The sequence below is a fragment of the Ictidomys tridecemlineatus genome, chromosome 11 (assembly GCF_052094955.1).
Source record: "Ictidomys tridecemlineatus isolate mIctTri1 chromosome 11, mIctTri1.hap1, whole genome shotgun sequence".
Taxonomy (NCBI): Eukaryota; Metazoa; Chordata; class Mammalia; order Rodentia; family Sciuridae; genus Ictidomys; species Ictidomys tridecemlineatus.
Window position 1 is genome coordinate 60,635,402 of NC_135487.1, and position 25,644 is coordinate 60,661,045.

General features: G+C 37.8%; 1 protein-coding gene across 2 annotated transcripts in view; it reads left to right on the plus strand.

Moving 5' to 3' along the window:
* Positions 1–25,413, plus strand: part of St6galnac3 (ST6 N-acetylgalactosaminide alpha-2,6-sialyltransferase 3) — a 508,389-nt gene extending 482,976 nt beyond the window's left edge. For both annotated transcript variants that reach the window (XM_040288879.2, XM_013360931.4), the window contains 2 exons: positions 20,836–20,943; positions 22,014–25,413. In XM_040288879.2, the coding sequence (XP_040144813.1) occupies positions 20,836–20,943; positions 22,014–22,200 (295 nt within the window). In that variant the 3' untranslated portion in view covers positions 22,201–25,413. The remainder of the gene's footprint in view (positions 1–20,835; positions 20,944–22,013) is intronic.
* Positions 25,414–25,644: the final 231 nt, after the last annotated feature.

The window sequence follows — 25,644 nt, forward strand, 5'->3', positions numbered from 1 at the left end:
GGGTCTCTCTTCTCTCTAATCCTTTTTACAACTTATTTCCCATCTTTATAATGTCTTAATTGGACCTTCTATCTTGTCATTGTGTCACCAATGTTTCCCAAATGCGGTTTATAATTCACATGGACTGTCATAAAAATGTAATCATGTAATTCCCTGTAAATATGAAATAATGTATTACGTTATTCCTCCTCTTAGGGAGTGCCTGGCTCTTCCTTGCTTAAAAGACAAGCTTAGCACAGAAGGTTCTCGCGTAGTCCAACATTTCAAAATCATTCTCTACCCTCATTTCCTGTTACTCCATCATATATACCATATGGTGTAGTTATGTTAAACTCCTCTTCATCCCTTGAATGTGCCACAATTTAACTTCTCTGTCTTTTAATCATATACTCACCGCTCTGTTGGGAATGCTCTTACTTCATCCGCTAGGCAAACTTCAACTCATAGTTAATTCCCCTAAATATTATTGTTCAACAAACACCTCTCCAACATGTCCAATAAAAATGATCACTTCCTTTTCTAAACTACTAAAATCCTGTTGCATCCTGCACACATACCTAACATATAGTATAGCCTCCTATTTCCCCATAACTTACTAGCACTTGGGAGAATATCATTAAATGTGTCAATTCACAAATAGAAAAATCAATGGTACTTCTGTAACATTTTTATTATCAATCTCCATCAACTTTGGATTTAAACTTATTCAGAATCATTCTTAAGGTTATAATCTCAAGATTGTGCTCACTTTGGTCTCTCTGTTCAGAAAAGTTATATTTTTATTAGGCTTATTGAGCTTTATTAGAATGAGATTTGTCTATCCTAAATGTTCTTTAGGAGTGGCTCTTCTCAGGACCTTTCTTTTTCCCTCCCAAACAGCAAAGGTGCTAGTTTTGAAATCTCTGATGATTTCCTTTTGTCTCTGCCTTCTGAAATAATTTACTCAAGAAAATCTTGATTATGAACAGCCCCAGTGCTATCATTATCCCTAGTCTTTTTGTACAATTGAAAAAGGTGCCCCTCCAGGTAAGGGATTACTTAAAGATACCCCAAGGAAAAAACTTGTTTCTCTAGGCTTAAGGACAATTTTTCTATGCCAAATGTGTGAGATCTTTTTGCACATTCAACCAATTCTCAGACACCATCCGGGTATCCTACAATTCTATTCAATTCTTATGCTACCTAGCAAAAGTTAGTGTAGATCCCACAGGACTCAGTCCCACAAAATTGAGATGCCAATTGCAAATCCAGGCTTCTTGTGCTTCTGACCAGCATCTATAAACTGGAGGTGTCTACCTATCAATAGTTTTGATAATTTGCTAAAGTTGCTCATAGAACTGAAGAAAACAGTTAACTTGTTATTACCTATTTATTATAAAAGGTAGAACTCAGGAAGAACCAAATGGAAGAGATGTACAGAGCAAGGTATGTGGGGAGGGGTGTGATTTCCCACTCCCAACAACTCCTTGTATTCAACAATCCAGCAGCGGTCTGAACTCCTTTATTTATAGGTTTTATGGGGATTCTGTTATGTAGTCATGGTTGATCAAACCACTGACCATTGGTAACCAAGCTCAATCTTGTGATTTTATCCTGGTCCTGGAATGAGGTTTAAGTTCTAACCCTCTAATCATATGATTGGTTCCTCTAGCAACTAGCCCCCATCCTGAGGGTTTTTTTTTTTAAATTGATTTTATTTTTTTTAAATACACGACAGTGGAATGTATTACAATTCTTATTATACATTTAGAGCACAATTTTTCATATCTTTGTATAAAGTATGTTCACGCCAATTCATGTCTTTATGCATGTACTTGTTTTTCTTTTTTTGCATTACAATTCTTATTACACATATATGCCACAATTTTTCATATCTTTGTTTATATATAAAGTAGGTTGACACCCAATTCGAGTCTTCATGCATGTACTTTGGATAATGATGTCCATCACATTCCACCATCCTGGTTTTTTTTAGGAGCCCCAGTCATCAGTCATGCCATTAACATACCAAAAGGCACTCATGCCACTCTGAATATTCCAAGGTTTTTGAAGCTGTTGTGACAGGAATCAAGGTCTAAGACCAAATATTATAACAAAAGTTGCTCTTATCAGCCTACACTCAGGAAAATCACTGAGTTTAAACTTGAACTCTGTGCCGGGAACTGGGGGAAAGAATCCCAAATATTTATTTCTTCTTTCATCACAATAGTGTAGTATCCCTCCCTCTGGGCTGATACAGCCAGAATGAAGGAGCAAATCACAGCTGAATACAGGCAGGATTTCAAGACACATGTGTGTCCAGCCTCTGTCTTGGCCTATACCTTTATGTAGGGGACAGGCCTTTCAGCTAAAACCTGACCTCTGATTTTGACTGTGCAGTCCTGAATCTTATATCATCCTAGGACTGCCCCAACCAAACCTAACGTGGTCAACAAATTCTCTTAGTTACTAAGATGAGATAGTCTGACAAAATGCCCCCCTCATAGGCCTTGATAGGTTCCCATTAAAATATAGTTTTTATCCAAAGTTTTAAAAAATATAATTTCATTACAAAATAGCAAGTTCATTCCAAGCCAAATAAAGTAACGCTAAGTTGTAAGGCATGAACATGCTGATATGAATGAAAATGACAGTCACACATAAAATACATTATTCAAAGTGTCCAATGAATATAGGAAATACTTAGAATTATTAAAGGAGAGTAGATGGTATTTATTCACTTAACCAAAGCATATTTATTGAGCTTCTGTTATATGATGATTTTTACTCTAGATCCCGGGAAAACATACATTGACCAAATAAATGATACTCGTGAACTCCGCAGTCTAGTGGGAAGAGAAAGAATCAGTTTAAAAAATCTGTACCATGTCAGGTGGTGATGAATAGTTTGGTGAAAAATGAAGTCAGATGAGAGACGAGAGCTGCCAGACTCTAGTAGGGGTGGTTGGTATCTGATATAGGCTGTCAGGAAACACTTGCCAAGAAAGTGCACTTGTCAGAGTAAAACCAAAGGTCCTGAGCTGGAAGTGCCAGGTGGGTACACAAGCCCACTCTGCAGTGTTTGTCCTCTTTTAGTCATTTAACGATCTATTGTTATGTTAAAAACATTAACCCTTCAAATTCCACATGTTAACAACATTTTTCCTTCACTTTATCAATGTGTTTTCCTTTTTTATGAATATTTTCACATCAGTGGAATTTTGATCATAATTGCATTTAGACTTATTCATTAACTTGGGAAGAACTGACATATCTTCCCATTCAGTAAAATTGGTAGTTCAGTCTTGAAAGTCCTGCAAATTTTTATGAAGATTATTCCTTAATATTTTGCATTATGTTGCTGTTATTATAAACTTAAAGTTAGTTTGATACATTCTATTTTCTAACTAGTGATTCTGGTTATAAGAGAAAACTATCCGTTTGTTTAAGTATATATTTTATATTTAACCATTTTATCTAACTACCTCGTTCTAATAGTTTTTAGCGTTCTTCTTATTAGGGCATTATAGTTGTACATAATGGTGGGATTTGTTGTTATATATTTTTACGTGCACACAATATAATGATATATTTTGGCCCATGTCATTCTCTGAGATTGACATTTTACTTTTCCCTTCTCTCCTCCTTTCCTCTAGTCCATTTCCTCTAGTCCTTCAATTTTCATGATATCCCTTGTCCACATGTTTCTTTTCCATTTTCCTCTCCAGTTTCCACATATGAAAGAGAACCTATGAACCTAGACCTTCTGAGTTTAACTCATTTTAACTCATGATCTCTTGAGTTCCTTCTACTATTTTTCATTTAGACATCATTATTTCATTCAGATTGAAGATTCATTCAGATAGCTATAAGATTTGTTTCTTCCCATTATGAACAATTATGTGTTGATTCCATTCACTAAAGTTTCTAGAATAATGTTAGAGTATGAACAGTATGAACAGTCTATGCATTTCTCGTTATTGACTTTAATGACGTTTCTCTAACATTTAACCATGACTTACAATGTCAGCCTTTATTTTACTAGCGGTGTTCTTTATTAAGGATTAATGAAAACATTTTAGTCACAGACTAAAACATTTTTATTTGGGTTGAATATTGAATTTTGTCAAATTCTTTATGTTATCTGTTGAGAAATGACATAGACTTTCTTCGTCAAATAACTGATACTTTGAATGAAATGAATACAGGATCCATGAAAAAATGTTTGCCAGAGACATTCATTCCACAGGCTGGTCCATGAAAAAAAAAATTGGGGTAGGGATCTATTGTCTGGATCAAATAAGTTGAGGAAATGCTACTTAATATATTTTCTTCTTATAGATTATACTATCCCATTATCAAATGAAAGATAGCCCAGATATCCAGCAGCCAAGAAATCCAGTTAATGTTGTTAAACTCTTCATTTCTAAACATTACATGTTTCCCTGTCTTTCATGTAAGGCCGATTGGCATGCCATTGACAGGGTTCAACCTCCCACTTGTGAGAAGTGTTTTATTAATAGCTTTCCTTGTATTAAATCTTCCGGGTATTCCTGGAGTAGACACTGCTTGGCCATAGAGTATGACCTTTTAATTTAGTGCTAAGACCAGTTAGTTAGGTTTTAATTGAGGATTTTTTGAGTCTGTAATTATAAATGGGATTGTACTGTCATTTTTTTCCCTATACCCCCTTTGGCTCTCTCTCGAATTTTAGTATCAGTGTGATACTGGATTGGTAATATGCATTGGGAAATGCTCCATATTTTTCTGGGCTCTGTAACAACTTATGCAGCATGGGAATTATCACAGGATTTTATTTTCTTAATTTGAAATATTTTCTATAAAATATCCAAGAGAGAAATGAACCCAAACACAATGCTAACTGGTTGTCAGTGAGCTTGTAATTAAATTCCCCTGTTAGTTTTATTCTCTTTACTGATGAGGCTTCAAGTGTCTCCATTTTTCCTCACTTTAGTAAACACACTTGCTCTTTGCTCCAAGGGCTAACGGTGCGGACAGCCTACTCTGCTTAGAGGCAATAACTCCTTGCTCTTGTCACCCCAGTTCAGCGCAGAACAGGGAAGCATCAAAGTCAGGTCAGGGAAGCAGAAAATGATAGAATCCCAGGCAGGAGAATCAAGCTTCTCCATGGGTATGCTGTCCCCGACGCTGGGAACAAAGTGAGGTGACACGTATGTGGGCCTGGAGGGAGGGAGGCAGCAGAGCCAGGTGAATTGTGGGGCCCAGAATCCCAAGAAGAAGGTTGAAGAATATTGATCCTGTTTTTAAAACACTTTCTTTGAAGTGGCGTTGAGAGGATGTTGGACATTTGTGGCCTGTAAGGGGAGAGAGAGGGTGTTAATGCCACTTTTGAGAGCAATTCCTAAGTCACAGAACCCTTTATTCAGAGAGATGCCATATTATTATAGACAGTGCTTCATGGATCAGCTAGGGGCCCAGCAAAAAGATGTTCATGCGCTTTCTTTCCAGATGCAGGAATTACTCCATACTGAAAAGCAAAATACCTTAGCTATGTGGTGCCTGACTCATAGCAAGTTGCTTGCTATGCTTGCTGTCCGTTGAATAAGGGCATCGTGTTTGCTAAATAGATACGTGTGATTTCATCCCTTAATTTTGTGAAATATTTGTGCTCCTAATATGTAGAATACAAATTAAATTGAGAGGAGTGAATCCTTTTCTTCAGGTGGTTATAAATACTATAATTACACATATAATATGTGTATTACTTATATATTATACTATATAGATATATAAAATACACATATATCTCTATATAAAATGCCCTAACCAATAAATATGTGTTTTCAATCCTATTTTATGTTTTTGAAGCACAGAAGCTTTTTTACCTCTTTTTTGTCACAGAACTCTCAATGCATAATAACTGTCTTAGATATTCAATATACTCAGTAATTTTAAATTTTGAATATATTCATATTCAAAATTATTTTTTTCTAAATTAGCTATGAAGTTATTTATTTTCTCTACTTATTTCTTCATATGCCAGGTAGGCTATAAACAAAAGAAAACAACATACCTCTCTCTTAAGTTGCCCATGAAACAATTCTTTAATCAAAATGATGTATTACTTTTGAGACACACACACACACACACACACACACACACACACAAACAAAAAGAGAAGAAAATGCTGAGATTACATAACCTTGAGTTACTCTGAAATAAGAAGCATGTATGTTAGAGAGAAAAATAACAGTGATCAATAGGAGAGTGGTTCCCTCTGCAGCCTCTCCCCTCTTCAAGGAAGCAAGTGAATTGTTGGGAACAACTAATGGTCCACCCATCCACCCAAAGATCCTTCTATTAGTAGTTTGGGGCCTATGTTTAACATAGTTATTAAATGGTACTGCTTGTCTAATAGTGTATAAAGTCTAAAAAAATTAATAATAATCAAAAGAAGATTTTTGTGGCATGTTGCAATATAAAATTGGGATTTAAATGGCTTTCATATTTTAACCAACACTGAGTTCTTTGAAGTTCCTTGATTATCACAAAGTTAAAAATCATTCCTCACCCTTGATTAGAGAAAAATCCGATTTTCCTCTTGCATTACCTTCTTGAAAGAGATGATGTGGGAAAGTACCATGATGAATTGTCAAGGCTGAATCAAACAATATTGATTTTGTGTCTAACTCAGCGTGTAGTTTCTCAGTTCTAACACCTCACCTGGAAACACATAGAGGTGGTTTCCACCATAAATTCACCTGTTACTACAAAAAAAAAAAATTACTGAGTAGGAAGATAGGAAAACATATCTTTCTCCATAGTCATACTTGAGTGTTTTTTTTTTTAATTTACCTCTTTCCCCACCTTTAATTATTTGTGATTTGTAAAGACTGTGCCACAACTGCAAAATAACAAGAAGATGGCTCCCTGGGACCTGATTCACTTTTGTCACCAGTCCAGCCCCACCTTGTTCCCCAATTAAAGGTAGCTATAGATTCCATAATTGCCACATCGGGCGGAGGCACTGATCTGAGGCCTATCCCAGCCTCCCTGTTATGGAGGTTTTCAAGTAGCAGTGTGAAGCAAAGGGAGAGGTGGATGCCAATGACGACATGAAGAAAGAATTTGGAGCACCAAGCAGAAAGAAGGAAAAGTCAGGCGTCCCATCCCTAACCTTGAGAATGATGGTGCCACTGCGAAGTGGACTAACAGATTGATAAAATCACCCAGAGTCACTCAGGGACGGAGCCACTTACCACCTAAGATGTTCTGACATCATGTTTCATTCCTGAAGTGCCAGCTAAAGGAAACAGCACTCACTCACAACTATGGTTGTGAGCACTTCAAGTTTTTCTTCTCTCTCATGGTGCAAGTCAGCGGTTGAACTCTTAAAAAGTCTCTTCAACAAATCCAGTAATGATCTCCAACACATTAGTCCTATTAACAGAAGGTTTATATGAAAGAGTTGCTGTAAGCTCGGTCTGAGGAGAATAGCCACTGCTCTTGTGGTCAGGGTTACTCAAAGAAAGTGGCAGGTCCAAAGCCATTTAAAAACTGTAAAATGACCTTCTGATGAATAAAATGACATTTCTGAGCTGGACATAATTGAAAGAGCTTTGTGCTAACAGAAAAGCTCAGGAAGCTTTCCTATGGGAAGCTAGCGTGCAAATGTCATTTCCGGCCTGTGTGAAACTGAGGACCTCAGCAGCGAGAGGCAAGCACAGGGGCAGCAAAGGTAGAGAGGAGCAAGTCTCTCCTTTGTCTGGGGAATGACCTAAGATCAGCTGCCATGAGAACCCACCAGGGGGGTGTGCTTTCCTACTCCAGGATGGGGCAAAAGGCACTACTAATTTTCTGAGAGTTTGCTTTGCAGTGAGGATTTAATTAATTTAGTTAAATTGATATTTTACCTCATCATTTCGGGGATTTAGCAGTGATTAAGCTTGGTGATGTTGACACATCTTCTGTGCGTGAAACTAACTATGGAAACACATCTTTCCAGCGTTTGGAGCCTCAACTTTGTTCCTTCTTTCTATTACATACAGTTTGTGATCAATCCTTCACAACAATTTCTTATTTATAAAAAAGTGGAGAGCAGATTTCAATCCTAATAAAAATCAGAATTGCATCTGAGCTATGGGTTAACTGACGAGGAAAAAGGAAGAGTTCTGGGGCTGGGACTGGGGCTCAGCAGTAGAGAGATTGCCTCGCATGTGTGAGGCACTGGGTTCAATCCTCAGCACCACATAAAAATAAATTTAAAAAAATAAATGTATTGTGTTCATCTACAACTAATTTTTTAAAAGGAGAGTTTAGAACTTGATTCTGGAGGTAAATGATGACAAGAGCTGCGTGCGAGGCTCATGGGACTTTGAGTGCTGACACTTGGCCTGTGTCTCTGGCATGTCCCTGGTATATCCTCAGACACCTCACACTTCTATCAGGAAGTATCTGTTACACCATCATTGAGACGATAACAGCAAAATGTTTTAAAATCCTCAGGGGAAAAAATATGTTGGCAGTTTCTTACTTGGAACAGGCTACTTTCCAAAAATTATTCAACTAAGCTGGACAAATCGAGTGCCCGCTATCAGCTAGACATGGCTGACTCAGATAGATGGGGCACCTTTGCCCACCAACATCCTCTGACAAGTTTCCAGTCAGGTTGGAAGTTGGTCATTTATAAACTGGGACACATTTTCCTAAAGAAACGACTTTTAAAGGAGTGGCTAGATTCTCAAGCCAATTCTCAGAAGCTAATTGAACTCATAAGAAAGTGGAGCTCAACTTCTAATAGAATCTTCAAACCTAACTACCATTTCCATCAGTGATGTTCAGCCCTGGTTGCTATGCACCATTCTATAACCACCTAGGAAGTTTTAAAAAGTTATTTTTTTTTTAATAAGTACCAGTACCCAGTCTATGCTGACAGGACAATAAAATCCAGTATCAATAGCAGTGGTGGAGAGTAGAGCTGGAGAAGAGGGGAGAGGACTCAGAAACAGTACTTCTAGGGAGCCGGGGCTGTGACCAGGAGGTAGAGGCCAGGGATCCAGGGGCAGGAGATCCCTCAGGCATCCCCGAGGAGGGAGCTAGTTAAACCTCCACAGTCAGAACCCCTTTCCACTTCCTTTGTCAGGCTCACGAGGAAAAAAAGAAGCTACCTTTAATCCATGTTCTTATTTTGGGGGTAAGGCTTTCATAAAATGTTGTCTTGTGTTTCACCTCCATGTAGTTCTTTATATTCTTTTGCTATGATTATAAGCACTGAAGGATTCAGCTTCAGAAGTAAGGAGAAGGAGAGGGGAATGGAAGGAATACAATAAGAGGGATTCAAATACAGTTATCCAACAGCTTTCAGAGTTCAGTAGTCCCCCTGGTCACTTCCCTGCAACCCCTTTAGTCAGAATTTTAGAGTGCAGAAACATGAGCATATAGCAAATGTGCCAGACGGAGGATCTCCTTCCCTGTTTTGTGGAGTCCTCTTTTTTATAGTTGGGCATGGAGATTTCTTTTTCTGACATTCTGTGACTGTTGCAATATAGGGAAATCTGTGGCAATACAACATTCTTGCATTTTAATCAGTTGCTTTCACATAAAGAACATTTTCTAGGCTCTACTTTGTATATATATATTTTTTGTCTTGGCATTTCCTATGATATACTGCTTTGGCTCTGTGTTCTAGTTTCCTCTTTATAGCATTTTGGCTACTCTGGATAAACAAAAATATAGCACTTGAAGAATTTCAGAGACACATGAAAATTATATCTTTTGTTTAAAGGAGGAGAATTACTGCTCTCATCTTCCTCTGATCAGAGAAGTGAAGGACTATGCCTTCTTGAAATTTCTGTATATTTCTGATTTTTCCCTTGACTTGGGCAGAATAAATTATTGTGAAAAGAGAAAGGTCCTCTAAATTTCTGGAGGTTCTGGTAGTCAAAGGATCTGGTCAGAACAACTACTATTTGAGGGCTCACAGTTTCCAAGGTCTTAGTCCATAGAAGGCTGGCTCCATTTCTCCAAGCTCAAGATGAGGTTGAACATCATGGCGGAGTGTGTGGCAGAAGGAAGAAGCTCACATCATGGTGATCAAGAAGCAGAGAGAGAGACTCCACTCTCCAGATACAAATATATACCCAAAGCCACGCTCTAATTCCCACTTCCTCCAGCCACACACTACCACTTCAGTTACCACTCAGTTAATACCTATAAGGGAATTAAATCACGAATTGGGTTTAGACTCTTACAACCCAATCATTCCTCCTCTGAACCTTCTTGCATTGTCTCACATATGAGCTTTTGGGGGACACCTCAAATCCAAATCCTAACAGTAGGCAACAAGTGCCAGGCTTTCCCCACTGGTGTTCAGCCAAGCTCTACAGCAGCATGGTGGAAAGGGCACTACCTCCACCAGAGATTCTTCCCTTCACACAACAACAAATCTAAATGAACAGGAAAATCTGGATAAACACAAACAAAACATTGTATGCTCCTAAATCCCATCTCAACAGGCATCTAAAAAATAGAGAAAAGGAACTTTTTTTTTAGAATTGAAATTTCTGGCAAATTTTAATTGAAACAGCATTCTGGTATGGTGGACAAATAGCTTGTTTTAATAGATGAGAATCAATTACCCTTGACAGTTTCAAGCAAGATTCCATCACTAACTTGTTTAACTTCAGGTATTCAGATAGAGCAGGCTGGAGTAGGAGCACTAGAACAGCCTGTTTTCATAGGCTTATGATACCCTTCCATTTGGCAAAGATCTTGCACATAAGATAGTCAATTAATGTCAGCATACTGGGAAAATGGCAGGCTTTAAAGCCTCTCCTTTAGGTTAGAGGCGCTAAAATTCTAAATGCTTTAAGACTCATGTCAGTTGTTACTTCTGACCTTTTGGGATTGAATTATTTTCCTTTAGTGAGCCAGATAAAAACAATTTTAATAGACGGTGAAAATGGTTTAGCTTGGAGTTGCCTATTGAAAATAAATATTCCCTCAAAATAATTTATCCCAGGACTTATTGAGCCATACAACTCAGTCAGAAAGATGACAATAGCTTTGAATAAGCAGGATGTGGCTGCAAAATTAGTCTTTTTTTTTTTTTTTTAACCAGAGGAAGGTCAGAGCTGCTTTGTGTTTTTTAATCTCATTGTTGTGTGAGGCTAATCACTTGGGCTCTAGCTGAGGGTGGTTTAATGGTGATCTTAGAGGTACTGGAGGAGCTAGCAAGACTTAGATCCCCAGTCTCCTCTCTGGAGTAAAACAACTTCAAACCACTGTTACAAATCTTTGCTTAAAATTTTAGCGACTTAAAAAGTTATTTTTAAATCTAAATTTTCATCTCAAAAGAGAACACAAATTCAGAAATCATTTTTGTCAGGAGCAAGTTTTAGTCTGTTGCTGTGCTAGAACAATTTCTGATGGAAAAGCTTCGCTTAACTCAAGCTCTGGTTATGTCACAAAGTTAGGGGAAAGTAAGTCATTTCATTTCTCTTCCAAAAAAGAAAAATGGAGGAAAAGTTCATTTTATCTGTTTAGACATACACCTATCTGATTATAATCTCTCCTTTTCCCCCCCTTAAGTCATAAGGAAAATATATGCATAAGGTATGGCTGATAGAAGAGCTGGAAGAGAAAGACAAACCCTTCCTTTAATTACATTTATCAGGTTAGCTGAGAACAGGCACCTGTGCCTTAGGTAGAGAAGCTGATTAGCATTCAGAATACTGAAGCCCACATCAATTTAGGAAGGGCATGATTTCAAGATAAGTTGAAGGGTAAGCTGAGAAGAAGCAACTATTTTAAGTCCAAGTATAAAAGTAAGATCAGATCAAAGACGGGTTGCTAATAAGAGTCAAGGATTAGTTGAAAGTAAAGTCCCTAATTATACCTAGAATATTTGATGGACTCAGTTGTGCTGGAAAAGATCTTAGAGGTCAACCGATCCAACTTCAATCTTTGGTTGCAGAGATGAGACTCCTCCTTCAGCTGACACCAGCCAAAGAGGGGGATTTATTAAAAGTTGATAGAAACAAAGAATTGGAAGGAAACCGGGCCTAGGGAGTGGAGTGGATCCAGGAACTTCATCTTTATTTCAAGACTTACCTCTTTACCTCTTTTAGTTAATGCATATATCCACATCAGTGGCATAAAGCTATTGTTTGAACAGGTCCACAGCTGAAATTCTGAAAGTGCTTTGAACTGAAGTTACAAGGACAAACTTATAAAGTGGTGATAGATATATCCCTGTACTAAAAATACAACTGTACATTTATAATTTCTCTAACGTGGACTTTTATAGAATTGCAGCTAATGATGAAAGACCCGAAGCAGATCTTCTAATTCTGCTTTCAGAGAAGCCATAGTCCAGGAAGAAGTGACATGTCTAAGATTTCCCAGAGGGTTAATAGTGGAGCCAGAAGAAGAATTGAGATCCTTTGCTGGCTGATCTATCAGACATGCAATGCCTCCGTACACCACTGAGAACAGTGACCAAGAAAGAATTTATTTAAGAACCTGAGTTCAGACTATCCTTGGGCAAATATAGTACTTTGTACAACCTTGAATGTTTATTTGTATAATGGGGATACTAACATTCCCTAGAGAGAGGGGTTTTATGAGCATTACTTCAGGAAGATAATGTACAATTATGACAGCTATAGATCTGGCACATATAAATTCTCTGTAAATAATAGAAATTATCAGTTGAAATATCTTAATCAGCTTTTGATGTATGACAGATAACTCTAAAACTCAATGATTGGCAAAAACAGTTCTATTTCCTACTCATACATCCCTGAGCAGCTATATGTCCATTAAGCTTAGCTGGATTTGGTTTTAGTTTTGGCTCACATCTATTCTACAAGGTCCCTCTTTCCATGACAAAGGCCAAAGAAACACCTCCCCTAGAGGTGTTATTCTCATGATGGAGGAAAGAGTATGAGAAATGGGAACCATGTAATGCGTCTTAAAATCCTTACAATAAATATCACAGTATTTATTTCTACTCATCTTTCCATCTCAGCAAGTCATTTGATTAAGCCCAGAGGCAATGAGTCAGGGAAGCTACTGCACCCATAGCAAGCCATGCTCAGAGTAGAGGACTATCAATACCACCTAGTAGAGGGAAAAAGCACAAAAACCTTTGGTCATTGTGATAAGGACCTGTAGAGTAGCATGAGTAGTCCGTAACTAGTACCCACACAGACTTTCTGCATGCCGTGGATCTTCAAGTCTGGGGTCATTTAGGAAAATCAGAGATCCGGAGAAGATAATGAAGTTATTTAGGGTAGAGATTGGGGTTACGAAGGTGCATAGAATCATTCCTTCTCCTAGAAACCTTACTAGGTGGAGGAGATATTTACAAGTCATTAAGTTCAACATTTCCAGGTCTGAAAAGTATAACAAGGTATTCACATGCTTAGAGAAGGAGTATGTCTTCATTTCCACGTAAGTAAATTAAGAACTGTTTCCTTTGTCAGTGGAATAGTCATAAACCTCCAGGTGTGTACTGAGGAAGCCTGCCTGGTGGTAAGTAGAGATTAGATGAGTTTGCTAATGATTTGTAACTTAGTTTATAACACAGATGAGCACTACTAGGTGCATTCATCATCACACATTTCGAATTGTTTTTATTCTTCGTCATATGTTGTTTACATTTGTTCTCAACTCTGAATTAATGAGGAATTTAATGAGGAAGAAAAAAACATAATTCTGCCAATTTTCTTCTGGATACTTTTCTCCAGACCCATAAATTTCCTACATCTGAAAAAAATAACTATAAAAAACATCAAGATATCTACAATATTTCAAAACACAATGTAACACTGGAAAATAAATCAGTGCTTCTTATGCATCCTGTCTCTGGCCAACGGTGTAGTATGGAAATAACCGCTGATGGTGTTTGAGGTCCTTTTCAGATTAGGGGACAGAGCCTCACTAATCTCTATTCCCATTATTCTGCATGAACTGTTCCCTTAACCCGGAAGACTGTCTTTCTTATCTTTTATTCCTAGTTTCTACTTGATCTTCGACTCTAGCTTAGCTCCTACCTCCTGTTACAGAAGGAATTCCACAATTTCCCCATGGTGTTCTTGCTCTTCCCCCTGATACTCCCATAACACTTGCAGAATTGCACACTTGATAGCCCTAGTTTTGAGAAGTTTTCAAGTCTGGTCTCCCTGAGTCGAGCCTTAGCTGAGGTGGGTAGGGGGCAACTTGTTATTTCTATGGACTAGGTCATCTTTTGGATGTGTGAGAGGAGGCAGATTTGAAGCTCAATCAATTAGAAACTGGAAAGGTCATTTCAGGAAGAGGAAAATCATTCACAACCATAAGAAGTCAGAGGTTAACATGTACTAGATGTGCTTAAGGAGAAATATGTGGGCCCAAATAACTAGAGCACAGAGTTCAGGAAAAAGAGTCCTGGAAAAAAACAAGGTAAGTTTAGGTTTGTTGGGAGGGATCCTTAGAGGATACCCACTGTCTTAGTTTTCTCTGGCTGTCGTATGTCAAATTACCATAGACTTCATGACTTAAACAAAATAATTTTTTAAATAAGTTTTGAAGGCTGGAAGTCCAAGCTCAGGGTACCAGCAGTATTGATTTCTGGTGGCTTTCTTCCTAGATGTAGATGGCTGCTTTTTTTTGCTGTTCTTCATGTGGTAGAAAGAGGCAGAGCTCTGGTGTTTCCTCCTCTCCTTACAAGGAAACTCATATCATCATGAGGGACCCACCCTCATAACTTCACCTAAAGTTAATTATCTCTCAAAGGCCCTATCACCAGATATCAAATATACCACACTGGGACTAGGATTTCAAAGTAAGGATCTGAGGGAATGCATTTCAGCCCTTAGCACTCGTCCATTTTGAGTGGCTGAGAAACAGGTTGCTGGTAAATGAAGGGGTCAAGGAGATCCCCATCACCCATCCCTGCCTTTCCTGGGATTCCATTGTTCATTTAAGGAAAGGAATGAAATCCCAGAAATCAGAATCTCCAATTGAAAGGGCATTAAAGCCCAAGGGCAAGAATGAAATAACCTTTTAATTTTTGAGATGAATGAACAAAGTAATTTTTGTGAGTGGTATCTTCTATTTCTACAGCAGCCATAAATCATACCTTTGGGAGCTGTACCATTTTACTTTTAAATGTACATTTTGAAAAGAACACAGTCGTTTCTTATTACTCTTCTTTTGTACAATTTCATTGCATTCATCACCAGTCAGAAGGTCCTGTTGATTCTGTGGCAGGAGAACTATTTGTTATATTCCCAGTACAAATGCCTACTGATTAACACAGCTGAGGGGGACAGCGGTATAGTCTTCCTTGAAGATCTACACTGTTTTTCTTCTTTTATCCATGGTAATTCTTATTATTTTCCAGGCCTGAATTCCCTAACTTGGTACATTCTCTTAGGAATCGTCACCCATAGGATGATGTTTTTATCCATTTGAAAACTTCATGTCCATTTGCAAATGATTCAAACCCAGACTGAGAATTCTGCTGCCTGAATTGCAGAAAGTTGTTGCTGCTTTAAGAATGTGCTGGTCATGTCCCACTGATAGATAGTACAAATATACAGTGTTAATATAATGGGCAAAGTCTGGAGCATTTCCATAGCTCTGGACTATCAAATAATATACAAAAATATATGACTTGGGGACAGCTGAAATTATTTCCACACTTTGAGCTCTGCTTCCATTAGACTGGTTCACAATATTAGATTGAATCCCAAGGTACTACTGATAACCATCAGCTGTTTTTCTTGCCTAGTCTCTTTGTTTAAATGTGTTCTTTCATTATCCATGTGCTTTTGAAAAAAAAATGGAGGAAAGAATGATTTTAATTGAATAATCTGTATTCTGCCATGTATTCCTTCTTCCTAGGAAGGCATCTGGAAACTTACTCTGCTATTTTTATTTATCCTGCCAGTGTAGTATATTGATGAGAGAACTGAGGTCCAATAATGTTAAAACAAGACATGAAATATTGATTAATTCTTTTTTTTAAATTCCCTTTTTACTCCAGAGTATAGCAGATTTCAGAAGCTGCTGCCAATACTGTGCTCTCCAATAAACCTCCATTATTGGGAGGGTCTTGATCCCCTTCAGGCCTTGATAAATGCTTATTATGCTTCTGAAATTTTAGCTTTGAGTGCTCCAGGATTGGCTTTCATTGGTTCCTGGAAGAAATAAGAAATGGTAAAAATGACATTGAAAAGTTTGAGTCATAGGACCCCAAAGGAACCATTCCATAAAGGGAGGCAGAGACGAAGGCTCCCAAACTCCTTGTCTTTGTTCCCACCTGATGCTCTTTTCCTTTCCCTAGTGTGCATCCTCCATTACAGATAAGGACTTGCCCTTTGGTCAATTCCAAGAGATAGGGGTTGCTCATTCCTAGGGTTGTGTGAAAAAGTAAGATAATGTGTAAGGTTGGGTCAAACCTGAATGGTTTCAGATAGATTTATAAAGGAAAGAAGGAAGAAAGATGCCAGTCTGGATCAGGAAAGTCTGAGGAACAGTGAGAAGACAAAATAGGAACCATAGTTAAGGAAAACTTGGCATTTCAGGATCAGGGGCACCTTCAGAGGAAACCACCCTATGCTAGGATTAGACATGGGAGCCAAGAGTTCTACTGTCCTATTAGGACCCAGGTGAGCTTGCAAAAGAAAGGAATCTGGAAAAATGAAAGAACTGCACTGGAAAATCCACACAACAAAAATGGTCTCATCCAAAATTCCCAAAGTGCTGAAACTGAGAAACCCTGAACTGGAGGAAAGTGCTATTATTTTACCCATCAAAGTATGAGCTTATTGAGTTCAAAACCCAAGTCATGAAGTGACAGTTCTGAATAATTAGCAAAGCATCCTGTGAACAAATAATGAATTCAGCATAATCCAGTTTTCTTTTTAAGAGTAACCTTTGCAGAGTACTCAGTTCATCCTCTGAAGTTACCCAGAACAAAAAATGATACTCTGTAGAAGTTTCCAGCTTGCCAGGTAATAGGAGAAAAGTGGCTCACAATGTTTCCAGAAATAAGGTATATGCTGAAAAGCAGGCAAAGGAAAGATGTTGACAGCCAGAAATATTGAGAGTGGTAAAAATGAGGATAGTTTGACAGACAACGAGTCCTTGTATTTAGGTGATGGCCTTAAGATATCAAGGAATACGGGTAAACATCAAGGGGTAAAGTTGCTTACATTTTATCAGTAATAAACTAGATGAAAGATCATATTTTAAATGATATGCCTCCAAGCATGTGCTGCATCAAGGTGTTGACAGCATCATTTTTTCCAAGGGATGCACAGGTATATTTAAGTAGTTTCCAAGTTATAAGTATCTTGATTACCAAGGAGCAGTGGGAGGCAGAACCTGGCCAGTGAAAGCAAATGATTGATAGCTTCCTGGTAATTCTTCAGCCTTTATTTTCCCCTGCCTGGCTCACTGGCTCATTATTCCACTGCATTAATTTAAGCTTTTTCTATTGTACTGAATTAGGAGCTTAAATTCTCTTATCATCCCTATGGGAATCCTGATTGTTTATTTGTGGATGACAATAATTGCTTTTATTGATCCTTAAATGTGGAAGGTATAAAAAGTACTATGGTTGATGGCCAGCTGATACATATTGGCGTATGCATGACAAAATACAGTATTTGGCCCCAGAATACATTCTTGAAGAATTTTAAGCCATTTGATAGTGATTACTAGGTCTCTTCAAACTGAAAAGTATAAACAATTTCAAGTACATCAGCTCAAGTCTTTGTGTTGTTTTATTGAATCCTGAAAGGCTTCCTTGGGTATAGTTTATACTCTTTCTAACACACCTATGCAACAAGACATGGTACACGTGTAGTTGCATATGGTACAACTACAAGAATTACCGGAGGCAGGGCCATCCAGGCCAGTGCATTCCTCCAGGGACTCAAAACACCAGCTATTTGTTTGGAAGAATTCCTGGATGGAGCTAGCATTTGCTAGTAGGCCATTCAAGCATCTTTGTAAGGACATTTACTTTGAGCATTTTGAGAACAAAGCACTCTGAAGGTCTCAGCATGTACTACAGGTAGGAAACCTCATGCCATTTCATAACCCAAATATATGACAGGCATTAGGGGGAAAAATGCAACTGTCTAATTAAATGCTGTTTTTTAGGACAGGACACTTGGGCAGTATGAGCCTCCTGCGTCTGAATCAAATGCAACACACATTGTTGGAAGAATTTTTGAGCTAATTAGCATAGACTATCTACCCCGAAACAAAATAAATCAGGTTAGGCCTAAAAGGAATCAAGTATCATAAGTTCTTATTAAGTGGTAAGGATGAAAGATCTTTGAACAGATGTCAAAGCCTGTAATTCCTGACACCTTTCCTGTGGTCAAGTGAAAAAAAGATAGAGGAATCACGGAAACAGTTATGTCCTATTACCCTTTAAGGACTCCATCTCAAATGCTTACTGTTGAACTCTCAGAATTGACTATCTGGGCTGGACCTGAATAAGTCAGGAGAGCTACTTTTACCGAATAGTGGTCCATATGTCACACAAAGGATCCCCCTTTATCTTGACCTGGAATGCCATCTGGCTGTTGGCAACTGTGTGGAGGGACTGTGTCAGAGGAATGACAGTTTACCCCAACTTATATTTATCCTCATTCAAATTAAGCTTCACTCTTAGTACCATAGTCCAGTTGTGTCGTCTGCCTTGGACAGTCATCTTGTATTTTCCTGAATGGCAGTGAGAAAAGGCAAACACAGAGCTCCTCCACTAAAACTTTTAGTGATTATATCATTGCAAGGAAAACACTTCTGTACACTTTTTTTAAAACTTATATCTCATGCACTTTGTATCACACCCAGCACACAAGTAAGCACTAAATGTAATCTAACTAATGTGATTGCTATTTGCAACAATCCAATATGCACAGAGCATGTTACTACCTAATGGTTAATGCTTAATCACAGATTGATGATGGAGGGTAATGATCACAGAATCATCTATTTTAAATCTGGAGGAAGATTTACTCATGACTTAGTTCAACCATCTCATTTTAGAAACAAGGTTTACTCATGACTTAGTTCAACCATCTCATTTTAGAAACAAGGACACTAAGACCCAAATAGGCTGGCTGTCCACAGCCTCTCATTTAAGCAGTGGCAGAGCTAGAATGTGAGAACAGGCATCTCCACTTCAGTTCTGTACTCCACTCGGTACTGACTCTGAAATAAATTGCCCATGCTTTGTTGTATTATATTGTGATCAATTGTATTAATGTGTGTTCCTCCTCCATTAGATCATGGGCTCCTTAGGAAAATATTTATCAACAGCTTCTCGCACAGTCAGTGACACATAATAGGATACCAATAAATATTAGTTGGAAAAATAAATAAGTGGGTGAAGAAATGAGACATATTTTTCTCATTATGTCCAAGCAAATGCTGTAATTTTCAGTGATCTCTACTAGTGCTTATCTAGGCTAGTAATGAAGAAGGAGAGAGAGGATATAAGAGAGTAATAATGTGGGGAAAGTAGCATGAGAAAGCAAGGAGAGGAGAAGGTATACAATTCCATGAAAATAATAGCCAGACAAATTCAGTACATAATACCTGCATTCTCTTAGGGAGCTTTTGGTCAAGCATTTGCCTCTTCTGATATCTCCCAGTTTTCAAACTAGCAGATCCCATTATTGATGCTCCTTCTCAGACCCTATACTGCAAAATGACAGCAGGCTAAGTTTTATAGTAAGCAAAGTGCTCCATAGTCTATCTTGTGTTCCTCTGGAACCCCTTCCCACCCACACAGCACATACTCCAGATTTGCATTGCTGCTTCTCTTCCTATCACAAAGGGAAGTGCATATAACTCAGTGTGGTCCAGTTTCTGGAAATGAGTGGCCCCAGTCAGTGCTACATCTAAAGGCATCAGCTGCCCTCCCACCTCAGCGACTGTGCTTCTCAACTCCCCATTGGACATCCAAGCGCATTTCTGTTTTTGTGATTTTGCCCTTGTTGGTTCCTCTTCCTGAAATATTTTTCTCCAGTATGGTCTACGTGGCTTCTTCTCATCTGCCAAACACTCCCATCCCCAACCCCATTCCCAAATCTTAATACTATTTTTTAGATTTTTGCTCCTATTATCAAAAAAAGCCTTCTCTGACTAATGTTTATAGCACAGTTGCCTTTAAACTTAATCCTCTGGGCTCCATTAAGACCTGAATGGATGTTTGGATAACTGCTATATTCCTAGCATCTAGAATAGTGATTAGCACATAGTAGGTGTCCAATAAAAATGTGTTGATGAGGTTGGTAACATTGTTCTTACAAGGGAAAAGTCCTGTCTCACAATACCTGGAAGACAGTTTAGGAAAATTTTGGGTGCTTTCATAGGCTAAGCCACTCACCTACACTGCACCCCATTTACACATAAAAATCCAAGAAGCCTTTGAGAAAGTAATCTGTCCAGGTAAGTACGACAACACCATTCCCATTCAGTTCCCAACAGGGCTCCAAATAACCTTTAGAAAACCTGCTCACTGATAGAGAGCACTAATTTGTGTCTTATGGAAAATCAAATAAATTATTTTTCACCTGAAGGGAGCAGGATTATTTGACTTCAGATATTTGCCATATGGTTTTTCTATCACACGATGTAGCTTTGAGGCTTAAGGTAGTAAGAGCAGGAGCATGTCTATAAATTATTCAGAGATAATTCAAAATAAGTGTGCATCCTTGACAGATTGTCAAGTTTCTTAATGCTTGTTGGTAACAAGTGCTATGTTTCTGATGAAGTGTTGCTTGTTTCTCACCACACTTCATTTCTGCTCTGTGTATGTTTTCTGTGTTGTTTTGTTTGTTGTTTTTGTTCCCCTCACAGAGTGCAGTCTGGCTCTTACCTCAGCACGGGGTGGTTTACCTTCCTTCTGGCCATGGACGCCTGTTACGGCATCCACGTCTACGGGATGATAAATGACACCTACTGCAAGTAAGATCACAGGAAATTATTTTTATGCAGCTCCAATTCTGATATCTTGTCAAAATATCACAATTCATTTTAATGTCATAAATCTGAGAAACAGATAAAGCAACAATTATTTCCTGGTGTTCTTTGCTGACATGACATTTTATTGTCAAGTGCATCAAGTTGTGACTTTCAGGGGTGATAAAAAGAAAAATATTTACCACAGTCTAATGTCAAATGTCAGAAGGAACACTTTTTCCTTAATCAGTGGCATGTCAGGGACTTGTAGCTTGGAAATTTGGAACAAGTTTAGAGGCAATTTAATTTGCAAAAGTGAGTTTGTCATCTCTGTGCTCTAATGGCTTGATGGATGGCTATCCACTCGATGGTTGTATTTGATCATGAAGGAAAAAATGTCCTGAAGCCTCAGAGAAACTGACAGCTTAATAAGAATTCCTGGAAATTATATTTCACTAATAAGTGAGTAATCTGCCAGGTCCTTATTTAAAATGAGTGTGTTTATCCATAGTATATCCTAGCTGGGGGGAGAATTTCTAATTAGATAATAAAACAAACCCTCCGTGCTTCATCAGGGTAATGAAGTATATTCTCTACCAACGATTGGCACATTATAACTCAGAGACTGTTTTAATCATATTGTCAAAATGGTAACTCTCAGCCACAATCTTCATGAACAAAATATTTCTACCCTCACTATACATATAGTAGAGCACAGATGAACCCAAAGTCTTAACTGTTGAAAAATCACAAAATTTCTTTAAATTCTGCAAGAGCATCAGTCTGCCCAAGTTCACTTCCATTATACACCATTTCCTCTTTCAAAGGATAGCCATATGTTTGAATGTAATTGGTGTGATGTATAAATTTTCCTTGATCTATGAAAGCACTAAAAACCTGGTACATCTTCCTAAAAGCTTTCATACATAATAGCTTTTAACTGAGTTCATCAACAAGAATCATCTATGGGTTTTCAAGTAAATGCATTTACTGGGCACCTAATGGATTCTTGTAAGTGAATGTTTCATTCTTCATCTCAATCTTTCTCTCCCTTTCCTATTTTTTTTCTTTTCTAGGACAGAAGGTTATAGAAAAGTCCCCTATCATTACTATGAACAAGGAAGAGATGAGTGTGATGAATATTTTCTTCATGAACATGCCCCATATGGGGGACACAGGTTTATTACTGAAAAGAAAGTGTTTGCTAAATGGGCCAAGAAACACAGAATAATATTTACACACCCAAACTGGACAGTGTCTTGATGTTGGATTTTCTGACCTTGCCACATCACTTGTCCTGATCGTGATATAACAATTGTGATGCTGGTGATGCCGATGACCATGATGGTGATGATAAAGAAGACAGCAATGATGTTCAAGTCCCTGTACATTCTCCGATATGGATGGTGACTCTGCTAGAAATTTGAACCTGGTGGGATTCCGTGGAGGGTGGTTGTACACATTATGTTCTTTCTGAAGGTTCAACACTACATACTGCACTTTATAATTTAACTGGAATTGAAATGAAGGCCAGTGATATGACAACTGTGACTTAAGAAATGGAAGAGTACCCTTCAAGATAGCTGCCCAGAATTCTTCAACACTGACTTGTAAAAGTCATGGAATTTGACCTCCTGAAGAGAGATTACCGAATCTGTGGCCTCCAGAGCCTGGGCAGCTCCACCATCTTGAAGAATGGTTAACTGTCAAACACTGTCCCAAGATATGCTTTCAGGGTACAAGTATCTTACTGCAGTTTACTAATTAGCCTGAGGAAGGGAAGATATCTCTTTGATATGACATCTTCCCTCTTCCTGTGGTCCTTCCCAGAGCTGAAGCCTCAGGCCATTACCTAATTAGCAATGAAGACGTCAAGGAAGTCTTGCAGATCAGGGTCACTTGACTGTCTCAACACTTAATCTGAAATGTACCAAGTAGCAAATCTTGAGGAATCTCCACTCTGACCACTTTATGCTTACTACTCAAAACAATATAACTAAACATAGTGTCAGAATTAGTGTTTAGTTATTTTGGCTGAGTCCAAAATATTTGTGAAGGCTATTTAACATGTAAGATACCAACTTCAACACTGTAATAACATATACTGTGAAACTTTCCTAAAACCTAACCAAAGGGTTTCCTAACTCTGCTTCAACATCCAGCAACACAAAATTATACGCTTTTTAAAATCATGAAACAGGGAAAGCAAAGCATATTTTTACATCAATTTGTATCCTATCATACTTCATAGTATATATTTGTATACTCAAATTTCTATTTTATAGGCCCAAGATGTGTCTTCCCATACATTACAGTATCATTGCCAAGTGCCAACTGTTAAACATGGGTGATTCCTTCCTTATCTTACATCTGAACAGAACTTTTGCCTTCTTGGGGTTAATTTTCCCCATAGTTTATCAGTTGTTATACCATAATAACAATAATGATGACCTTAATGTCCAAAGTGCTTTGTTGTTTAGAGTCCTTTTCATATCCTAGACCATGTGATGCCCGTGACCACCTCACTGAATTATCGCCTGCAAATTCTGCCATCTCTTTTAGTAGTTGATCTGTAATTTGTTGATTGATATACACCGAATTTCTCTACTTGCTAATATTTGCATAGACTAGCATTTATATAGATTAGTAATCAATTGATTTCAGTGCCAAATACAATATATTATATCAAGGTTATGCAGAAAGTACCATAAGGATGGTCTTGGCCATAGACTAAGACCCTTATGAACTTAAGTACTTTTGATTATTTTCTTTTGTTTGTCTGGTTTTTTAATTGCTGTATTTAGATGGGGAAAGATGGGGAATTAGGGACAATAGAAATGAATGAAAGTAGAGAAATAGTTTCCTATTCTAGGTTTAAGAAAACTGTTCTCTGTATTCTTGTTGCTCATTAAATATTAGAGGGTTTATTCGCTGAGAAAGTAGCTAGGAGTCTAGATACTTCCTTGCAGAATGATTTAAAAGACAAAAGCCAGGCTCAACTTAAAGAACCTTTAGGAGGCTGGAAGAAATGATGCATTTCACCTCAGGAAGAGTTGGCATGTATTTACCAGTGCTAAATATCAAGATGAGTTATCATTAAAATATGCTGATCTGGGTAAAAGCCTCTCTCCTGCTCCTCTTCTGCCACTTGATACCCACATCCATAAAAATACCCAAGCTCCAATTTCATCATGGAAGTGAATTGTTGTTCTTTGGTTGTTTCCTCATATGATTTTCAGGTCTCTGAATATTAAGATTTTTTTGATGAATAGAAATGTCCACTCAAAAATAAATAAATACAAATGTCAAAAAATTGTAATACACTGTTTTTCTCCTTGTTGTGATACAAAAATTCCACTTTTAAATAAAAAGGAATCCTTGATTAATCAGAATGCTTTGGGGAATGCCATGACCTGATTTGTTTCATTTCCCAGTAAATGGAGGGCTGACTCGTTTGTTTTTGTCTTTACTGATGAGAAATTGTTAAGATATGCTGCTCTCTGGCCTCTGTCTATGGTTCCCTGATGAAGGAGACTGCAGTGCTCTGTCTCCTCACTGCATGTGTGGGAAAGGCAGGCACTGGACCTGTGCCTCGGAGGTTGCTCAGGGCATGTCCTCCCCTCTCTTCTTTCTTCTCCTCTTCCTTCCCTCTCTTCCTCTTCCCTTTTTTTCTTTCTTTTTTGTAAACTACTCTGCATTTTTATTGTTGTTTTCTTTCATGTTTTTTTTTCTAAAATCGAGAAACAGATTTTAGAAATTTTTATTTTATTCTCAAATTGGAGACCCACTTGAATTATTCTCCAGTGTAATTGGGTTTTGACAGAAACTCATGACTTACTTGCCTCTATCGTCTTAATTTTCTCTGCTTTCATTTACTATTTCTTCTTCTTTAGGTATCGGGTATAGAACCCGGGACACTTGGCCATGGAGCCACATCCCCAGTCCTATTGGTTGCTTAGCACCTCATTTTGCTGAGGCTGGCTTTGAACTGGTGATGCTCCTGCCTCAGGTTCCCAAGGTGCTGGGATTACAGGTATATGCCATCATGCCTGGTTCTGATTTTCTTATTCCAGCTTCCTAATTTTAGTGGAAATGTAGTTGACTTTCTCCCATGTGGGGAAGAAATTTTCCATCGCAGATTTGCTGATAGAGAAGTATAAGGCAATTTCTAGACAATTCCACAGGTTGTGGTCAAATGAAAAATATTTCATCCAGAATCTAAACACTGGAATATGTAGATGAACTCGTTCACCACTGAGGTGCACCTATCCTGAATGTTAATTAATATCTGTGAAAAAGAAAAGTGGTTCAATATCATCTGAGACTCTAGGCAAAACTATGGAAAATGCTGTTATTTTCTGAAATCAGTATAAAAGAATGCAAGTTAAAATAATAAATTCTATTTCTAGTTCTGCAGAAACCTAGCAAAAGTAAGTTTTAAAATGATTTTATAATAAATGTTTGAATTCTATCTAAGTTAACCTCGTGACAAGTAGTAATGATTTGTATTATTATGATGGTCACACAATTTTACATTGTTACCAAACCTATCAAAGAAAACAAAATTTGGTAGGATTTGGGATGATATTTGAATATATGCTCATAAAGTTCATTTGTATGGAATATAATTATATGCATAAATGTACATATATACTCATAACTATATATGAAAGCATACATGTAATCCTATATTCTTCACTGATAATG